This window comes from Gobius niger (assembly GCF_951799975.1).
Source record: "Gobius niger genome assembly, chromosome: 23".
NCBI lineage: Eukaryota > Metazoa > Chordata > Actinopteri > Gobiiformes > Gobiidae > Gobius > Gobius niger.
In genome coordinates, this window is record NC_136874.1 from 9,761,772 (window position 1) to 9,781,574 (window position 19,803).

The 19,803-nt window shown below is 44.7% G+C and overlaps 1 protein-coding gene across 1 annotated transcript in view; it reads right to left on the reverse strand.

Annotated features, from left to right (window-relative positions):
- Positions 1–2,045: 2,045 nt before the first annotated feature.
- Positions 2,046–19,803, reverse strand: part of xirp2a (xin actin binding repeat containing 2a) — a 41,555-nt gene continuing 23,797 nt past the window's right edge. Inside the window, exons 3-10 of the mRNA XM_079581930.1 lie at positions 18,341–18,459; positions 15,463–15,603; positions 13,483–13,569; positions 13,304–13,358; positions 12,506–12,609; positions 3,000–12,099; positions 2,259–2,392; positions 2,046–2,177 (exon numbers count right to left, since the gene is read on the reverse strand). Coding sequence (XP_079438056.1) covers positions 2,298–2,392; positions 3,000–12,099; positions 12,506–12,609; positions 13,304–13,358; positions 13,483–13,569; positions 15,463–15,603; positions 18,341–18,459 — 9,701 coding nt within the window. The 3' untranslated portion in view covers positions 2,046–2,177; positions 2,259–2,297. The remainder of the gene's footprint in view (positions 2,178–2,258; positions 2,393–2,999; positions 12,100–12,505; positions 12,610–13,303; positions 13,359–13,482; positions 13,570–15,462; positions 15,604–18,340; positions 18,460–19,803) is intronic.

Below are 19,803 nucleotides of genomic sequence, written 5' to 3' on the forward strand. Positions count from 1 at the left end.
TTAGGAGCAATTGCCTTGTGTGTTGAAGCAGTAACCAGAGAAGAAAAATATCTGTCTGAACTGACACAAGCCACCTAATGGAAAAATCTGTAACGCCTACATCAGGCCTGCTCTATCAGTAAGAAATCAATACGCCTTTCACCAAAGAGATCGGAGCTGGAGCGTGCTATCTTGGTAGGCCATACATCAAACTGGGCGGCCGTCGTGAGCGGATACCGCACTGTATCACAAATAATCTTTCCTGTCCGGGCACTTACTGATTAAAAAGTCATATTGTCCAGGGCTTCAAGATTTATTTCAAGACGGAGATGAAATAGAAATGAAAAACCTTTATTCAGATTCAAAAGAAAAGTCGCAGCCATTTGTTCAAAGCCAGAAAACACAGTCTGCAATATTGTGGGTTCGATAGATTTGTTTGTATGGAAAAAAAATACCCTGATAAGAATGCTTTTCAAAGGCAGCAATGTAGAAATGTAGCCAGGCACATAAAAGACATGTCCACTTTATTCTCTGCACACCAGGTGCATTCAGTCAACATCAAACAGCTATATATAGAATAAAAGAGCAAATATCAATTGAAAACCGTACAAAAACTCCATCCAAATAAATCCGTGCATTCGATCTCTCCATGGACTTGCGTGTAGATATGAAGCGGTCAATTATGTTATTTGTGAATGGGCTGAGTTCATGAGTTTTCATCCTCATCGTCATAGTATCTGTTCCTTTTGATCTGCTCCTCCACTGTTAGGCTCTCATCGTCTGCCCACAGTGAGAAGCCGTCTGCAGGCGCGCCGCTGTAGTTTGTGACCGAGCTGTCATCTCTCCCCCCCACAGTCTGATCTCTACTCCCTCTCAGATCCATCCCAAAGTCCAGAAGGTCGTCCAGCGCTGACACTGTAGGCGTCTCAGTGGCAGATTGACTGATGTCGGGTTTCGCATCAGATTGTGCGCCAGAGCTGCTTGTACTCAGGCCGGCGAAAATGTCCTCAAGGAAGCATGATGAGCTAATCTTTGGCTCCGTGGCCTCATTTTGGAAAAAGAACCCTCCCTTGTCTGTCTCTCCAAAGAAATCTGTGTGTGAAAAGGGGTCTGTGGCTTCAGTGCATTTGGCACTCGCTGGCACAAAAGCGTCATCCCTCTGTGCCAATTGCAGCACTTCTGTTGGCATCCATTTTGAATCTTCACAGTCAAAGGTTTGGAAAAAATCAAAGTTACTGTCTGTCATGAAGAACGACGGCGTTTCATTTGCTTCCCTTTTATCAAAATCATCAAACATGTCTCCAAATTCAGCCACTGTCAGACTGTTATTGTTATTGTTGGAATTAGCGTTGAGTGCAGCTGGAGTCTCATCTATCGCCGTGACTTTTACGGCCTCAGCGTTATTAGCCCCATCACTCCTTGTGTCCATCACCTCCTGCGCAGTCGCTTTACCCGTCTCCTCACTGTGTCCGTTCACTTTCACTTCCTCCACACTTTGCACCTGATTCCCATCAGCCACATCTCCGCTCTCATTCACTTTGCTCTGTTCTTTTACTTCTATTCCAGCTACTACTTCAGAGTTCATTTGGGAGCCTGCAGTCTGGCTGTGACTGTTTGACTCTATGGTTTGCTGAGTGGTTGATTTACTCACTTGCTCCGTCACTATATTGGGGGCTTCCATTTGAGACGCTATTGGGGCATCTTCAGTCTTTACTCCCTCTGCTACTGTGCTGCTCTCATTTTGCTGCCGTACATTTGCACTGGAAGCGTCAGTCCCTCTTGATGGAGACTCAGCAGGTCGATTAAGGGGAGCGTTTTCCTCTTTAGGGGGCCAAGAGGGCTTGACCAGCTTTATGTCATCCTCCACAGAGAAAGGTTTCTTTGGCTCATCTGCCTGTGGAGGCCAGACCACAGAAATCTTACTGCCTTGTTTCTTGTTTTCATCCGCTGCTTTCTCACCATTCTCCTGGCTCACCACAATAGCGGCTGTATCGCTTGAGTATTTTGAATCCATATTTTTCCTTTGCGTTGACGGGGACTTGACTTTGGGCGTCTCCGCTGAATTTTGTTTATTATGCCACAATTCTTTATGTGGCTTCTGTCCAAATCCTTCGTCGTAATTTCCCTTGGACTTGAACAGTTGCTTGTAATGTGGCTTGCAGTACATTCGTCCATGGAGAGAGGCGTAGTTGCCAAGGCTGTGGATGATAATAATGAATAAAATATATCAGGGAAACAGAGATACTGAAAGCATATATTGCAGGGAGTGGCTTTTGTACCTTAAAGTGCCCTTGCAATGTTCACAACGAAAGCAGCTCTTATGAAAGTTTTGTTTGTCTGCGATCAGCGACTCCATGGGGTACACTCTCTTCCGGCACGCTCTGCACAGTTCGGACTCTGGAACTCGAATTTTCTGCAATGAGACCAAGAGAGAGAGAGATAGGCAATTAGAACAAATCTTATACTGTAAAAACATTAATTAATTAATCTGGTCTGGTGCTTATGGAATGGAACAGTTTGTTATCACCACCAAGTTGGTACTTACAGGAAATCCCACAGCACTAATGGCATCATTAGTAACAAGATTCAAAATGCCTTTCATGTTACAAAGTGGCTTTTGTTTGAAGATTCAGTTAATAATTAGTGCTTAAGCAATGGGACACACTGTAATCATTGCAATTAGAACAACACTCATCATGTCCCCTTGTTAGAGTGCAAATTTACCATTTTTACTGAGACATTTCAAGCGCCGTTGTGTGTTTTACAAAGACACACGCAGACACACACACTCAAGCAAAAAAAAAAATTAGCTCAACATGTAAACAGCTCGCAGCAGCAGCCCGTTCGTAACCTGTAAATCTCAAACTAAAGTGTCAAACTCAAATGCAATGTCAAGCTGTTCTGAAATAAAACACATGTCAAATAATGTCACAACATAATGCTTGTTATTTTGTTTCCACACCGTGCGGCTCAGTTCACTCAAAGTCTGTTTAAAAGTCCGCATGCTCCAGGCAGTTTACCCGTCACTACGGTCTCCTGCTGATGCGTGACGATCTGCGAGCTCCTCTGCTCTGTCACACTAAAGCCCAGATTCTGGAACACTCCTTGGCTCTGGGCCCACGACTGCTGGAAGTTCCTGAGCAGCTCTTCGGTGGTGGCGTCCGGAGGCACCTCCACGGTGTCCACACTCCCCCTCACCACGTCGGCATAGGACGGAGGGTTCCCGCGGGACACCGAGCCCTCGCTGTGCATCTCTGCGGCGCTCCTCGTCTCCCTCGTCATGTTTCCAAAGTCATCAATGCTGCAGAATTGCTCGGTGACAGTTGTGGCGGCTGAGTGGCCCGCTGGCTCTGATTCGCGCCTCTCAATCTGCTCCCTGAGCTCTCTTGCTGCTTGTGAACCGAGCTCTCCCGTCTCAAACACATCCTTTATTGCTTTAACATTGAAAGAGGGCATTTCATCTGTTTTTGGTGTTTGTGCCTCAGTTTCCACTTCCTCTGGATCACTCTGCAATCTTTCTGTAATAAGTATAGGCTCCTTCCTGGAGTAGACTTTCGGCTTTGTGGATTCAAATCGATTCACCAGTTTCGACAGGTCAACTTTCGGGAGATCTTCTTTAAAAATCTCAATAGGCACAGGAACACCGCTGTCCTCTGCGTCAGCTCCAAGGCGTTCTGGGATATCAATGGGATCTTTCCTCACGTATGTCTTGGACACTTCTGCTTTCTGTGCTTCCTCAAAAAAACTTTTCTTATCTCTCACAGTCATCATGGAGTCCACCATTTCGGCCGTGTCCACCAGCTCATGCTCACTCCTTGTGGGGGTGTCCCGGTCACTGTACGGAGAGGAACGCTCTCTTTCGGCTAAAATAAACTCAGGCATGGGAGGGGGAGGTGTGATTCCACGGGACAGTTTGGACGTGGTATCTCTGAGTTTCATTAGCTTCTCAGAGCGGCTCATAGTGGGCGAAGGAGAGGCTCTGATGAGGGTGGGTGTGTAGGACTTACGAGGCGGGGGTGGGGGTGTACCAACCGATTTGTAAGGAGGGGGAGAAGGGGTCACCCTGCGAGGGGAGTCTATTCTTCTTGACTCAATACTGATGAAAGTAGGGGATGGAGTGCGGATGCTCGCTAATGGAGTTGACACCCTGTGCTCAGCTTTAGCCACCTGAGTCACTTCCTTATGAACTTTAGTTTCATGAATGACTTTTTTCTCTTCACTCGTTTTCTTCTCACTTTTTGCTGCGCCAATGCTAATTTTTGAAATCTTAGCTCCGCTGACACTTTTGTCAGGTTTGGGAGGCACAGGAGGGGGTGTAGGTGATGCCTCTTTTTCTTGTTTTTCCACCTCAACTGTTATACTTTCTTCAAAAAATGTGAGCTTAGCTTGAACTATAGTCTTGACATAAACCAGCATCTCCTTGAGTTTCTTTTTATTTTGTTGTTTGGCGATTTCTCCTAAATTCCTTCTCTCATCTGAGCCCACTGTCCAGTCAGGCAGTTGGCTTATGATCAGCGTGACAGTGTTGGAGTCTATTTTGCTAGGCGAGCCCTGCAGTTCTTTTATTTGAACTAGCAGCTTCTGCATGGCATTACATTTCTCTGAATCTGTCATTTCTACTGACTGTGCTTCAACTTTCTGAGATGTTTTTTCTACCCCTTTCATCAAAATATCCCTGCTCTCTCCTTTCGGCAGAGCTGCTTTCATCTGCATTTTATTAGCCTCGGCTCCGTGCTGCTTTATTTGTTGTCTCTGTGTTTGAACGGCTTCTTGCTTGTGCACAACTCTCTCCGTCACCACCACCTCCGTGTGCTTTTGAACATGTTCGGCCTTCACACTCTGCTGACTGTGGGAGACAGCTGCGTCGCTCTGGCCTTGATGACTTGTTGTTATCTTAGCCACCTTGGGCATTAAAACCGTAACTGATGGCGACAGCCTCACCTCGCTCTCGTTCTTGTGGATCCCTCTCCCCTTCTTCACCTGAACCTCAACCTCTACTTTATTCAAAGGTGGGGTCATCTGATCTTTCTTCTCGTTCAGTTTCACTTCGGTTTTACTCTTCTCATTTTTTGCTGAGCTCAGCTGGCTGCTTTCCTCATCCACTTTTGTCTCACGTTTCTCAATGACGCTACTTTTTTCCCGCTGCATTTCACTTTTCATTGACTCTTTTTGTGCCACGCTGCCAGCTTTCTCCTCTTTTTTCTGCGCTGGCATCTTAAACGTTTTCACCTTGAAACTTGGAGTTACCTTTGGGATTTTAGTGGGTTGAGGGGGAGTCGTTTCTGCCTCTTGTGTCACAGACGCATTAATATTCTTTACATCTTCCGCTTTCAATGTGACCGCGGCCTGGCTTTGAAGATTTACATTTTCTTGGACAGCGCTCTGTTGGGCGGTGATAGACTTGGTTGTGGATTTCTTAATAAAGTGCTGCTGCTGCGTGACCGAGGAAGTGACCACATTAGAACATGACTGGACTTCAGTATGGGAGCTCTGCGACTCTGAAACAGTTTGAGTTTTAGGTGGGGGAGGTGTAGGGCTCTTTTTAGTGACAGCCATCGAAGCTTGTATTTTCTCAGATGAGAGCTTCTTATCCTGGGAAAGATTCAGTGTTTGGGGGGGCAGTTTTTTCTTGACTAAAAATGAGGGCTTACTCAAAGGTATATTTGAAGGGACTTTCTTGGCACTTGTTTCTTGTGCAGACACGTCCTCTTTAGAAATTACCTTGGTCTCTTCTTTCTTTGTTGTTACTTGTGTGGTAGCCTCTTTCTCTGTGCTCTGTGCCGCAGTTTGCTCAGCACTTGTCACGGATGCAAACGTTTGTGTGTTAATAATGGGGGGCGAAGTGGGACTTTTAACTTTGCTGTTCTCTGTCTCCTCTTTCTCCATCCTCTGCAGGCGGAAGCGCTCCTCGGCGAGCATGAGAGGGGTTTTAAATTTGCGAGCGTAGGGTCTTGGCTTGGGCGGTTCTGGGGAGGGCTCAGGGGCTGGAGGCAATTTAAATGGCGGAGGAAAGACTTTTTTAGGCGGCTGCGGGCTTTCCTTTGGCATTTGCTTTGGGATGCACGCTGGTATTTTTGTTGTTGACACGGCTGTTGATTCAGACTGAAACTCTTTTCGTCCTTCGATCTGCTGTTTTGTTTCAATCTTTTTTACTTCCTGGACTATCGCCTCTTCTTTACGCTCCGCTGATGCGCCTTGATCTGGATGCAGCTGCGGTGGCGGAGGGGGAGGAGGGGGGATTTCTTGTTTCTTCTTCCATGTTGGTTTAATTTGTACGGGCTTTGGTGCCTCTGCCGGTTTGGGAACTTTGTATACGGGTTTGCCGGTGGGTTTCCCAAACTTGGCTGTCGAAGCCTGGGGCATTGCATTGAGCTCTTGCTGCGTGGGAGGAGGCGGGAGGAACTCAGGGGGCGGCGGGGGGAAAAATTCACCTTCTGACTTGGCACACTCGACCGGAGGGGGTGGCGGAGGGGGTGGCGGTAGGTCACTGTCCCGTCTCGTCATACCGGGAAGCGATGTGGGCGATGCCGGGCTCTCCAACACGGGGGACGGTGGCGGTGGCAGGGACAGCTCTGATTCTGAAGGCGGTGGAGGAGACGCGGGCGGAGGGGGGAAGTGAATCTCCGGTTTGGGCTTTTTGATCAGACTTTTCCCTGGGTTATGATAATCACTTTTCACGTTTTTGATGTTCTGCTTTTGTGCCAGAGCCTTGTCCTCTGTTTGCTTTTGCGACACTGACGTTTTCTCAGATATATTGTGCTTGTGCGAGAGCGTCTTCTCCGTCACTGAAGTCTTCACCTGTGTGATTGTCTTTGTAGATATCGACGTCTGTGATACGTTTTGCTGCTCTTTTGTCACAGTCACATCAGTGGCTTTAATCTCTGTTTGATCTTTATTAGCCATTTGTTTATTCTTCATCATAATGGGTTTAGGGGCCTGTGGTTTCTGCGGGGGCACTGTTTTCTGTTTTTGCTCTTTTATGTTGGTCTTCTGAGAGGCCTCATGAGCACTGTCTGTTTTGGCTGCGGCAGCGGAGTGCTCCTCTTGGGTTATTACCTCTGTTTTCACCAATTTGCTTTCCCTTTGCTTGTGTACGTGCTTTTGTGACTCACTGCTCTGAGAGAGGTTTTTCACAGCAGGGGCCGCATTGACTGCTGCTCCGCTCTCGCTCTTGGCTTCATGCTCTGGCTGCTTTGCGCTTGATGGATTTTTTACGCACACTTTTGTTTTCTTGGGGTACATTCGCTTTACTTTTGTGTACTGTTTCCTTTCCATGAGGGATTTAATTGCCCCTTGAACATCACCTCTCACTACTTCCTCCTTTTCGACCTGCGATGCTTCTTGTCCTTCGTAGAGCGACTTAATAGAGGTTTTCACATCCCCCTCAGTGCTCCCTCTGCGACGCACACCCGGAGAGGTCGATGGCTCTAGCAGCAGCTGTATTGTCCCCTTAACGTCCCCTTGTTCACTCACTTGGTGCTGATACATTTTCTTTTCACTTGTCGCCTCATGCAGATTCAGCATGGCAGTGTGGATGTTGCCTTTGACGATCTCCTCTTTTTCCACTTCTCTCACAGCTTGCGTTGCCTCCTCCAGGGATCTCAGGGTCCCTTTAATATCCCCTGCCACTAAATCATCAACTGTTGCTTCTGCTTTAGCTGCAGACGATTTCTCCAGTGACTCCAGAGCACTTTTGATGTCTCCCCTGACAATCTCCGGCTTTTCCATTTCTTTGGCTTGATGCTGTGCTTCCTCTAAAGATCTGAGAGTGGTGGGGAGGTCTCCTTTGACCACCTCCTCCTTCTCTATTACCAGCCTCTGATTGATGGCTTGGGTTAGGGAATCCAAGGCTGCATTGAGGTCACCTTTTACAATGTCCCTTTTTTCCAGGTTTTTATAGCTAACAGCAGGCTCGGTCATAAAGACTTTAACACTGCTGTGTACATCCCCGGGTACTATATCATCCTCTGCCACCGTACGGCCAATTTGCTGCTGATTCCTTCGCAGCAAGATTTTTGTCTCTTCAATGTCACCGCCGATTATATGCTCCTTTTCCACATTTTCAGGGCTTTCATTCGGCTCGTACTGCAGCTGCTTCAGGTAATCCAGCGCTCCCGATTCGATGCACGTGGAGTAAAAACTAACATTTCCCCTTTCTGTGTCAGAAACTTTTATCCTCTTCGAATCCTCTGCTCCCGAGTTAGAGAGCAGGCGGTGAAGTGTTTTGCTAACATTACCTTGAATAATGTCCTCTTTCTCCATGCTAGCGCTCTCCCCTTTGTTTAACAGGGAATAGATAGTCATCTTTACGTCTCCCTTCTCGTCCTCCTGAATGAGAATGCCACGCTTGGAGGAACCCTCGGTTTTGAGCAGATTGTTTATAGCCTCTTGAATGTCACCGCGGATAATTTCCTCCTTCTCTACATTGATTCCTTTTTCCTGGTTGAATAGCTGCCTCACTGTTGTGTTGATGTCCCCCCGCTCCTCCCTGTCAATAGTTATGGCCCTCTCCGTGGTCTCCCTGCGGTTCAGGAGGTTCATCATAATGTTGGTCAAGTCCCCGCGTAAAACTTCCTCTTTCTGAATTTCCGGGACATCTTGGTTCAGCAGCTTGTACTTGGCCATGCGAACGTCACCAATCTCATCAGCCTCAATCAGGATGCCTTGTGATTCGACCATTTTCTGACAATACAGCTCCTCAAGTGTTTCTTTAATGCTTTTTCCAATGATTTCTTTTCTTTCCATGCTGCTCTCATTGAATTCGTGGAAGGGGGTGGTTTCAAATAGCCATTTTGTGGTCTTCACATCAGCTTGTGGAATTGCCTCCCTCGCAACAGCGGGCCCGGCGCCGTCACTCTCTTTGATTTTGTCGAGGGGCTGTTTCTCGAAGAGCCACACGGACTGTTTGACATCACCTTTCATCACTTCCTCCTTTGTCACCCTCTCCATGTCGTCATATTCATTCCCATCGCCGCGGATCTCGTCAATGGTGCGCGTTTCAAACATCCACGTGGCCGACCTTACGTCACCCTTTTGAATCTCGCTTACACTAACGGTTCTGATGTACTTCTGAGAAAGGTCTGTCTCGAATCGCTGTTTATTCGTTTTGACATCGCCACCTTGGATGTCCGCGACTGTTTTTGACTTTTCTTTTATCTCCTCTGTAATTTCATCAATCGGCTGGGTTTCAAACCTCCATCTGGCGGAGCTAACGTCTCCTTTGATGATGCCTTCCTCGGTCACAGCTTTTATAACATACACCTCCTCTGAATCCCTAATTGAGTCGAGTGGCTTTGTCTCGAAAAGCCACCGGGCCCCCACCACATCACCTCTCATTATTTCCTCCTTTGTGACAGTTGTTACTTCATGATAGTGGCCCTCTTTATCGCAGATGGCATAGAGCGGCTGAGATTCAAACATCATTGTGTAATTCTTCACGTCGCCTTTCTCCCTCTCGTTTCTCAAAATACTTGTAAGTTTGGACATTTCTGTTTCGGTTGACTCCTCTTTTATCTGATCCAAGGAGTACGTTTCAAAAGTAAAGCGTCCTTTGTTAACATCTCCCCCCTGTACATCAGTGACAGTGCGTGTCTCCCGGTCTTCCGAATCCTCGCGAATAGCATCAATTGGCTGTGTCTCAAACATCCACGTGCAGTTAACCACATTCCCGGGCTGTATGTCCTCGGCCTGCTGCGTCTTTAGTTTTATCATTGTCTCCCCTGAAGTGGAGCTCATTATGTCAGCGGACTGATTTTCAAAGACATACTTCATCCGGGAGACGTCGCCAGAGTGAATGTCGATTTTTGTAATTCTGCGGAAAGAGTCTGAGCCGGAGAGATTCTCCAGATTTTCCGTTTCAAAGAGGAAGCGAGCCAGGCGGACATCTTTTCCCTGTATATCCTCTTGCTTCACAGTGCACGTCGTTAATATGGTCTCCTCTGACTCGGTGTGGTCACGGATATTGTCGAGTGTCTGTGTTTCAAAAAGCCAAGTGCAGGTTTTGACGTCGCCTTTTTGCACTTCAACATCTGTGTCGCCTTTCTCCTCTTTTTCATACAGCACGTCCATTGGCTGAGTCTCAAACAGCCACCTACAGGTTTTCACATCCCCTTTCTCAATGTGGATTTCTTCTTTTGTTCTATGATCTTCATCTTCAAACTTGAGTGTGTCCAGCGCTTGCGTCTCGAACAACCACTTAGCGGTTTTCACGTCTCCAGACTGGATCTCCTCTTTAGAAATGCCCTTAATAATCTGGAATTTGTTAATACTTTCATCAAAACCGTCAATAGGCCTCGTTTCGAACATCCACCTGCAGCTCCGCACGTCGCCCTTCACAATCTCCTCACGCCTCACAGTTCTCACCTCGTGGTAGTGGCCGGCGCTGTCCTGCATCGCATACATAGGGGTAGATTCAAAAAGCACTTTGTTGGACCTGACTGATCCACTTGTGACGCCCTCGACTTGAATTCTTTGTGCACCTTCACATTTACTTAAATCCATAGTTTCAAAACGCTCTTTAAAGTTGCTCACGTCCCCCTTATCCAGCGACTGGATGTTCACAGTCCGTGTGATCTCCTTCTTGTCCTCTCGTATGCTCTCCAGTGGCTGACTTTCAAACACCCACCTTTGATGTCTCACGTCACCTTTCTCTTCCTCTGAGGCAACCGTTTTCTTCAGTTTCCCCACTTCTCGCAGATCCTTGAGATTTTCCGCGGGGACCGTTTCAAACAGATATTTCGCCGATTGAACGTCACCTCTGACGATCTCCTCAGACTGTAGTGGCCTAGCGTTGGCGTTGTCTTTCAGCGAATCCATGGGCTGCGTCTCAAACACCTTACAGTGCCTCCTCACATCAGCCCCAATTATTTCCTCCTTTTCTTTCCTGGAACTCTCCCACTCCTCATCCTTAATCGAATCCAAGGTTTGTGTTTCAAAAAGCCATCTTCCCTTGTTAACACCACCTTGGATGTTGTCCTCCATAGAAATACCACAGATAAGTTTGACCTTTGTGGGGTCTTTGTTGATCATATCTATCGGCTGTGTCTCAAACATCCAGCGTGAGGTTTTTACATCTCCCTTCTCTGTCTCTTCTCTCCGTATAGTGGTAATCTCCAGCATCTCGCCGGCCTCTCCTCTGATAACACACATGGGCAGCGTTTCAAACCTTCGCGTGGTCGTCTTAACGTCCCCTTTAATCTCCTCCAGCTCTGATTTAAGATTCAGAAAGTGACTTTCATCAATAGTTACAGTTTTGCCCAGACAATCCAAATGCTGTGTCTCGAACAGATATCGCGCCGTCTTTACATCTCCCCCTGTTATGTCTTTAGTGATATCGCCATCTGTCTCAAGCTCATCTTCCTGATAGATTTTGTTCAGGTAGTCAAGTGGTTGCGTCTCAAAAAGCCAAGTAGCGGTGCGCACGTCTCCTCTTGCGAGATCACTATTTTTCTGTGCTTGCTCATTTGAATCAACCGTCTCGTTCCCCAGGGAATCTATGGGCTGCGTCTCGAACATCCAAGCTGTTAATCTGACATCTTTACCAGCAATAATTTTTTGCTGTGCCATATTTTCTTCATTCTCATCCAGCGTTTCGTCTTTGATTGTATCTAGTGGTTGGTTTTCAAACAACCAGCGCCTATTTTGCACTTCCCCTTTAAGTACTTCGTCCCACTCCACGGATTCTCTGTCGGGACTTGAGCACTCACTGCCCCCTTCGTATTCAAACTTGTAACAGGCCTGCTGGACGTCGCCCACTGGCTCCTCGCTCTCCAAATGCTGCCTCTCTGCCTCGCTGAGCTGGCTCAAGTAGTCGGCTTGCAGGTTCATGCCGACATCGGGGTTTATGTGCTTGTAAAGCCGCTTCAGTTCAGCCAAGCTCTTCTGTTTGAAGTACTGCTCTTTATTAGCTTTATTTTGCGAGGTGAGCTTGCTGCTGCTGCTCCTCTCCTGTGAAACCTGCATCATGTCCAAGGGAGGAGGGGGAGGGAAACTCTCCCCTGCCTCAAATGTAGCAGAGGAAGTTTTCATGGTGGAAGAGGAGGACTCATGGCTTGTCATTACCGCAGCTTCAGATGACTGGTGGACTGGCACCCATTGAAACTGATTCAAATCCACATCGACCTGTAGTTTGTGAAGTGTAAAAAATGGGAAAAAGAGAGATGTGTAAACATATTCAAACATTTATCAAGCAAGTACAGTGAGTTCATTTGTCCCTATGTTATTATGTTCAAGTCGGATATTGAATCCTCATAATCTGTATTGAATGGCAATGACAACACGCCTCAACTTACATGAATGTTCAAAAACTGTACAACTATGCCTTGAGAGGAATGGCCTGCACTTGTCCTATTTCCGTCTGTTTTCATATTGCCTGGCTTATGGCTTATCAAAACTAATTTCCTCCCCCATCAACACGTTGCAATAAGTGGTTTCCTTCCGACGGTTTTATGAAATAGAATTCACTACATCTTTATTGCTGATAAACACCCAGGCGTAGTCTATTTGGATAAACACGCGCCATCATTACCTTGATTTCCTTGGCTGGCGCTGCCTCCTCTATAGTTCTCTCATAGTGCTGCTTCAAAGCCTGCGTGGAAACCTTTGGTAGGTCCTCTCCTCCGACGAGTGTAACTGCATTAGACACCAGAAGAAGGCTGCCTCATTAAGTCATTCACAGAGAGGAAGCTCCGGGGAATTTGCCGCGAGAAATAAATCATTTCATTAAAAATACGAGTAGTTTCCATTTTCTCAATCCATGCCGTTGTGATTGCCCAATTTTCCCTTTCCAATATTTTCTACCTTCCTGACTTTGGCCCGATTAGATTTGCTGCTGTCTGCTGCATGAAAATTCATCATCACTGTGACTCGTTTTAATAGCGTTGCTCTTATTCAGCCGCAGTTAAAGCCAACATTAATATAGAGAACATAAGCAGTGCTGTGATACAACATGAGCAGTGGGTTCAGGGAGTAATCATACCCCTCTTTTAGACGGATGCTAAACATGTTCAAGTTTCTATATATATAGCTGCATTTTCTGTGTCATGGGCAATGAATGAATGGTTCATCTCAACGGGGCTATCCTTGAAATAAATGAAATGAATGAAAGAAACCACATACCTAAACACCTGTGACTAATAGCAATTGAATTGTTCGGGGCATGCTATCTTTGTTGGGTAATCAAAGTAGAATTTCTGCCAATACAAAGAGCTACATAAAAAATATTTAAAGAGGTCTGAAAACTCTCTAAACCCCCTGTAAGCAGTGTTGTGGTACAACGAGCAAATTACATTTTGAAATAGAGGTCCATAAAAGCTATTTCCCCTACCTGTTTCATTGTAATGGTTCCCGAAACCAGCAGCCACCCTTTGATCGTGAACGACCTGTGAACAACACGCATTAGAAGTCTACTGGCAACTGCCCCGGCCTCCGACAATTTTCATCAACATCAAAACACTTAGCGGGAGGGGTCAGATTTGTTGCATCTGGAAGAAGAGAGGAAGCTACCTCTTGTTGACTGTGAAAAATGGCTGTCGTGGGCACAACGTCTCTGGCACTGCTTCTCACGGTGACCTCTGAGGAGCTTGACATTTCCTGTCCAAAACAAGGAATAAGAATTCAAAATCATCCACTGAGCAGCAGAGAGACAATCACTGGCACCAGGGCTGCAATATGAGAACACATGCTGTAAAGACAATGGGAGAGCGCATATTTTACAGGCTATATTAAAAGCCCAATAAAGTCTGTGTGGTGCCTAACTAATGTTTTTTCATTACAGAGCCACTTCCCAGAGATTGGCTTTGCATTTTAAAGAGCGAGAGAGAGCTATGCATTGTATAAAACAGCCTTTTCTTACAATAAAATGTACTTAATTCAGGGGCGATGAAAGAAGGAATTGACATGTGAGATTGTGTGGATTATTGCGAAGATTACAAGATGGATGATGGTCTATTTCCGACATCCTGAAACCACTTATGTCTAATACTGTTCTCTGATGTCCGCCCACTTACAGTATCCCGCACCTGTGAAGCAAACTGGAACAGAAAGCCGCAGGCCGTTACAACCCCCTGATCAAAACTGAATCAGACATTCCCCCTTACAAACCACAATGTAATATTTAGCATCGGCAGAGGTCCTTGTGAGCGGCGTGACTTTGCGCTGTTCCCTGCCTGAATGAGCAGATGGGGAAGAATACGTGGCAGGGCGGCAGTGACCTCTCTTCACTGAGATCCAGCCTCTGTGCAGAGCGCTAACACATTCTGGCATTTTGCTCACGCTCCGAATGACAGAGCCTTGACAAAGTTCAAGGTGCCCTCTTTGATTTGACCTATAAAGTCTCCCACACAGCAGCCAAGTCTATCCAATAAACCACTACAGTGGAATATCAATTGTCCAAAGCTATCCTTGTATTTGGATGGAAGAAGGACACACAACACTGGAGTATCTCAGAGTTACTGCTGTAAGAAAGCTTTCAGAATTCTAAATGTTTATCATCTTTTAATGCAGTGTAAAGCTTTGCAATGTCCAAGAAGCCAAAACATATCGCAATATCACTGAGGTCTAACAATATTTACACATACTACTGTCTATTGCCAACACGAGCACTAAAGAAAGTGACTTGGTTGTTTCAGCTCAGGTCAATGGTACAAATTTAAAATTAACTTTCTTGTACGGAATAAATTAACATTATTGTTCTGTTTTATAGCACTAGATGAAAAAAATATTTTAGTACATATACATATATAAGTGAAAACTTTGGAAACACTTTTTAATGTATTGTTTTAGTCGTTTATTTCAAGACCGTTGACATTTTAAATTCTCACAAGACATATGGAATTACGTTGAAATAAATTCTTCAAAAATTGCCAGAGACACCAGGGGAGATGAAAGCCCCCCCAATCATCTCATTAACACTTGTATTACCCCCAGAGGGACTGTGGAAAGGTAAAAAAATTACTTAGTACTGCTTTAAAACATCTGGTATTTTGAGTTATTAGTAATCTCATGTGTTCATTCATAGTTTAATGCCTTCAGTGAGAATCACACATTGTAAAAAGTGTTGAAAAGAAAGAAAAGACAATACATTGAAAGTGTTCCCAAACCTTTGACTGGTCCTGTATATGGTTATAAAAATGTAATGCTACCCATCCCTGGCTAACACTGACCAAAACAAAAGCACAAAGTAACTTTTAAAAGTGCAAACGTTCCATTTCTGCCTTGTTTGTTGTCTGACGTAGTACTTTAGTCTTCACAATTTGATGAATAAAAAATAAGCCTCATGATCTTTGTTAAAATTGAATAGACTGTACTGTGTTGAATAAAAATATCGCAATAATACTGTTTTGTGCAGAGTCAGACTTATTTAGTACCGCATATTAAATAGTACAATGACTCAGCTTGTGCCACGTTGTACAGTCTGGCTTTACAGTCAACAAATATATTGAAACCTGATGACTCATGGTAGCATAATGCGCAGAGCCGTGTTACCTGCACAGATCTCTGCTGGTACTGAATGTGGGTGACTGTGGACTGGGTGGAGGAAGAAGACGCAAACTCCTGGCTCTCAAACTGTCTCTTCACACTGGCGAGGCCACCGGGCAGCGAACACGCCTCTGCTTCATCCATGGCCTACGGACACAGCACACATGATCACAGGTTAAGAAACATCTGAACAGTCTGAAGAGCCTGGCTTTAGGAATGCGTGAAGGCTAGATCTTCTTTCTAGTTTAGACATGGTTTACACTCATCTTTTAGTCCAATTTCAGACCCTTTTCATCCTGATTTGTTGTTGGTGTACTGTACATGTGGAAGGTCAAATATTTTCTGTGACGGCCGTGATATCAAATATAAAAAAACAATGGCAGGGTCACTTTACTTTTTGCCCTCTAGGTGGCATAACAACTTTACCTGTAATGGGGTAAAAGCTGCCTTAGATTCTCCACAGGCACAAACTAAATAGAGAGCCTGATATTAGATGAACAAAGCTTGCTTGTATTTTTAATTCCTGATAAAACTGGCACTCTCCTTGCTTCAGCAGTGGCCTCTCTCAACCCTCTTCCTCCCATTGCGAGTAAAACATCAATAACACCTTTTTACTCTTTGATTATTTGGTTTAATAGAAGAAAAAGGAATCTGTGCCGGAGGAGTGGACGGCCGCTTAAAAGTGGAAAAACGAAAGCGAAGGAGAGCGAAGGACTGTGCAAATCCGATTTGTATGGAAAACATACACTTTGCCTTATGGGATCCAGACGGGAATGTGGAAAGACTACTTGATACAATACAATAATCTCCTTTTGGGATTGTCAATTACTTCCCTATAAAACATTTATCAGTAGCTTTCTGCATATAGCTTCTGGGAATGTGCAATATATATGAGCGTTGCTGAACTGTGTGTAAGCTGGAGAAAGGGAGAGTCACCTTTTCTCTCTGATGCAAATGAAGGCCACAGTGCAATTTGCAAGTTCAGGCGATGGATTTAGGTCAATGACATTTAGTGGCTTTCCGTGACATTATCAATATTTCAAAACCTTTGTAGGACGGCTCTTGAGATGCGCCGCCACGTCTTATTCAGAGACATACTCCATACAGCAGGTTAGTATGTACAAGGCTATTTATGTCCCTGGTGACATGCAGACAGCAGCTGAACGGAGAAAGCAAAGAAAATTCTAGATACCACAACTGTCTGGTGACTTTCTGAGTTGAGCTCAGCTGAGGTTAAGGCATGCAACACCAAGGAAGTAGTCAAGTCTGGGAGGCAATGGTTAAAGATAGTTCTTACACAAATACTACAAACACTTTGTTTATGTATTGTTTTTTCAAACTATTTACATTGTAGATTCTCACTGAAGGCATTCATTTACAAAACAACACATATGCAATTACGTTTTATACAAAGACAGGTGAACTAAATTCTTTAAAATAGCCACCTCTTGCTTTGATTACTGCTTTGCACTTTTGATATTTTCCTCAATGAGCTTCGGCAGAAATGTTTTTCACCTCACAGACTGCTAAACTATTTCAGGAACGACCTTATGAAGCTCATTGAGAAAATGTCAAGAATAAAGGGCAGCAGAATTTAAAATATAAAACAACAAAATATAAAATATTTGGAGTTATTTCATCCTTTTTTTGTTTCCTACATTATTTAGTATTTCCATCCATCCATTTTCTTCCGCTTTATCCGGGGTCAGCAGTCTCAGCAGAGATGCCCAGACTTCCCGATCCACGCACACTATTATTTATTATTTAACTAGGATAATCCCACTGAGATTAAGAATCTCTTTTATATATTTTTAGTGGTAGGGGAAACCGGAGTACGCGGAGGAAGCCTACGCAGACACAGGGAGAACCTGACAATTCCACACAGAAAGGCCCCATCCAGGTGGGAATCGAACCCAGGACCTTCTATCTGTGAAGCACGAGCGCTAACCACTGTGCTAACGTGCAACCCGTACATAATCCCATGTGTTCAAAGTAAATGGTTTTGAAACTTTTTTTTAACATCATTAAAACATGGAATATCTATGGTTATAGATAAAGCTTGAATAAATAATAATGTTGGATATTTTAATCATGACGAAGTGAAATGGACGCATGAAGCTTTATTCCTACTCTAATCTATTGTGTTTTTCAAGTTGTCCTACAATGCAATAGCACAACAAGCAATCATTTCTATTTGCTGGGGCTCTAATTTGAATTGAGCCAAATGATGGTAATAGCCTGGCCTGACTCAGTGCTCACTCAGTTGGAGTATTGGATTTGTAACTTTAAAGCTGCTGATGTTGTATTGAGCCCTATAGGGTCCAACAACTGCTGCTAACTACAGGGATATAAAGTTTAAACCGTGGCAATATGTGACTGGAATTTGAAAGTTTTCATGCAAACTGACCATCTTTTTCAGCATTTTAAGGTATTGATTGAAGCAACGTTGTTTCGAAGAGAGTGTTTTTTAGCTGTGGCTCGAAGCATAGTTTTACATATTTTTAAGGATTTTTTCGCATTACATTACGCACCTGGCTTGGTAATGCAGCCAATTAACATACATTTTGAGCTTGTTTTTTTGTACTTTAGAAGGTAGACGCTTTTTGGAGTCGTGTTTTTATCATGTCATGGCCGATGGTAGAGGCAAATTCAAGGACCAAGTTATAAGGGAGACAGAAATTATAGCTGAACTGTCTGTCCCTAGCCCTAGATCCAAATATATGACAAATTAAAAACTTCTGTTGCATGAAATTAGAGTCTGTTTAATATCATAGAGAGAAAAATAGAATAGAAATGGTGGTGACTTTTTGTTTAAGGCAGCATGTGTGCCGATTTGTCTTTCATTGTCTGCTCTTCTTCCTGATGCCTGTTGCTAGCTCCTTACCACAGCAGAAGCCGACTCCTTCTTGGACACAGCAGCCTGATACATGGCCATGCGCTCCTTCACTGACACGCTCTCCGCCTCTAGATCGTCTGCGCTGGATCTACTGCCGCCGCCCGCAGCTGCAATCACAAAACAAAGTCACTCATGATTCACTTTCATACAAATCAGCACAAGACTCTTATTTACATAGAAAGAGTCCTTGGATAGATGTGGAATGACAGTCAGTGGCTACACCAACTTTCTAGATTTGATTTATTTGGTTTTTGTAGGAATACATTTGTTTCCAGATGACTCCTGCCAAATCTAAATCAATTTAAAGCTAGCCAAATCTGTCTAGATGGATGGTCTTTCATTAATTTGGATTTCAAACCTTATTTAGCGCACCGTAAACACGTCTGCTCCACATTTTTAAAAGGCCCTTAGACGGCTCCAATCAGAGCCAGTGACAAATGTTGAGTATAAACTGAAGTGGAGTCCTCATCAATCACAAACTCCTCTTTATGCTTCTTCATATCGCTAAGCGCCTCCCCGCGGATCGCCAATTAGGGGAGATAATTGATTTTACATTTGACTTTTCTGTGCTACAAAGCATCATTAGGCGAAGCGAGAAGGCACAGCGCCCGCCCACTCTGGACCTTTTAGCTCTTGGCTCGTCCTCTCCCTCCTCAGGCAACCACGCTGAAGGATGAAAGATCTAAAACGCAACATGGTTTTCTCCGCTTGTGTTGGCACGCCGTCACCCTCTGACATTTGGAAATCCAGTATTCAGTTTTATATGCTTTTGTATGAAGCCGCTACTGCTGCTTCACAGGTGCAGGCTTTGTGGATTCAGGCAGAGGTCATTAAGTGATGGATGGGATTTGAAAAGCTTGCATCTTTCTGCAGCTCAGTGCTAACTGCTTATAAAGCTTGTGCAGGATTAAAGGCTGCATTGACATTCCATACCATACGTTTACAGTATATACAGTAAGCTTTTCCCTTCCCCATCAAAACATTCTGTACCATTTTTGATGAGAATAACTTGAGGTGGGTAGAGTGACAGACATATTTACTACTAGCATTACTTTAAAAAGTTAGCTTTGCCCGTTAGCCTCTTCTTCTTCGTGATTCTATTAGTGTGTATTGGTGACTCCTACCCAGTGGCAGCGAAGTTGCAATTACGGTTTTCTGGCCAGAGACACCAGGGGGAGATGAAAGACCCTCCAATCATCCCATTAACACTTGTATTACCCCCACAGCGACGACGAAAGGGATTTATATAGAACAGACAAAACACGAATAAAAACAATAACATCTTACACTTGCATTGGACTTTACGAGCCCATATTGACAAGTTTCTCATTATTCAAAAACTCCATACTCTGGTAAGCTACAATTGTAACCACAGATGCCCCGGGATAACCTGACGGAAGTCATCGGCCCCTCCGACCACCACCAACCACTCACTCATGGATACTCGTGCA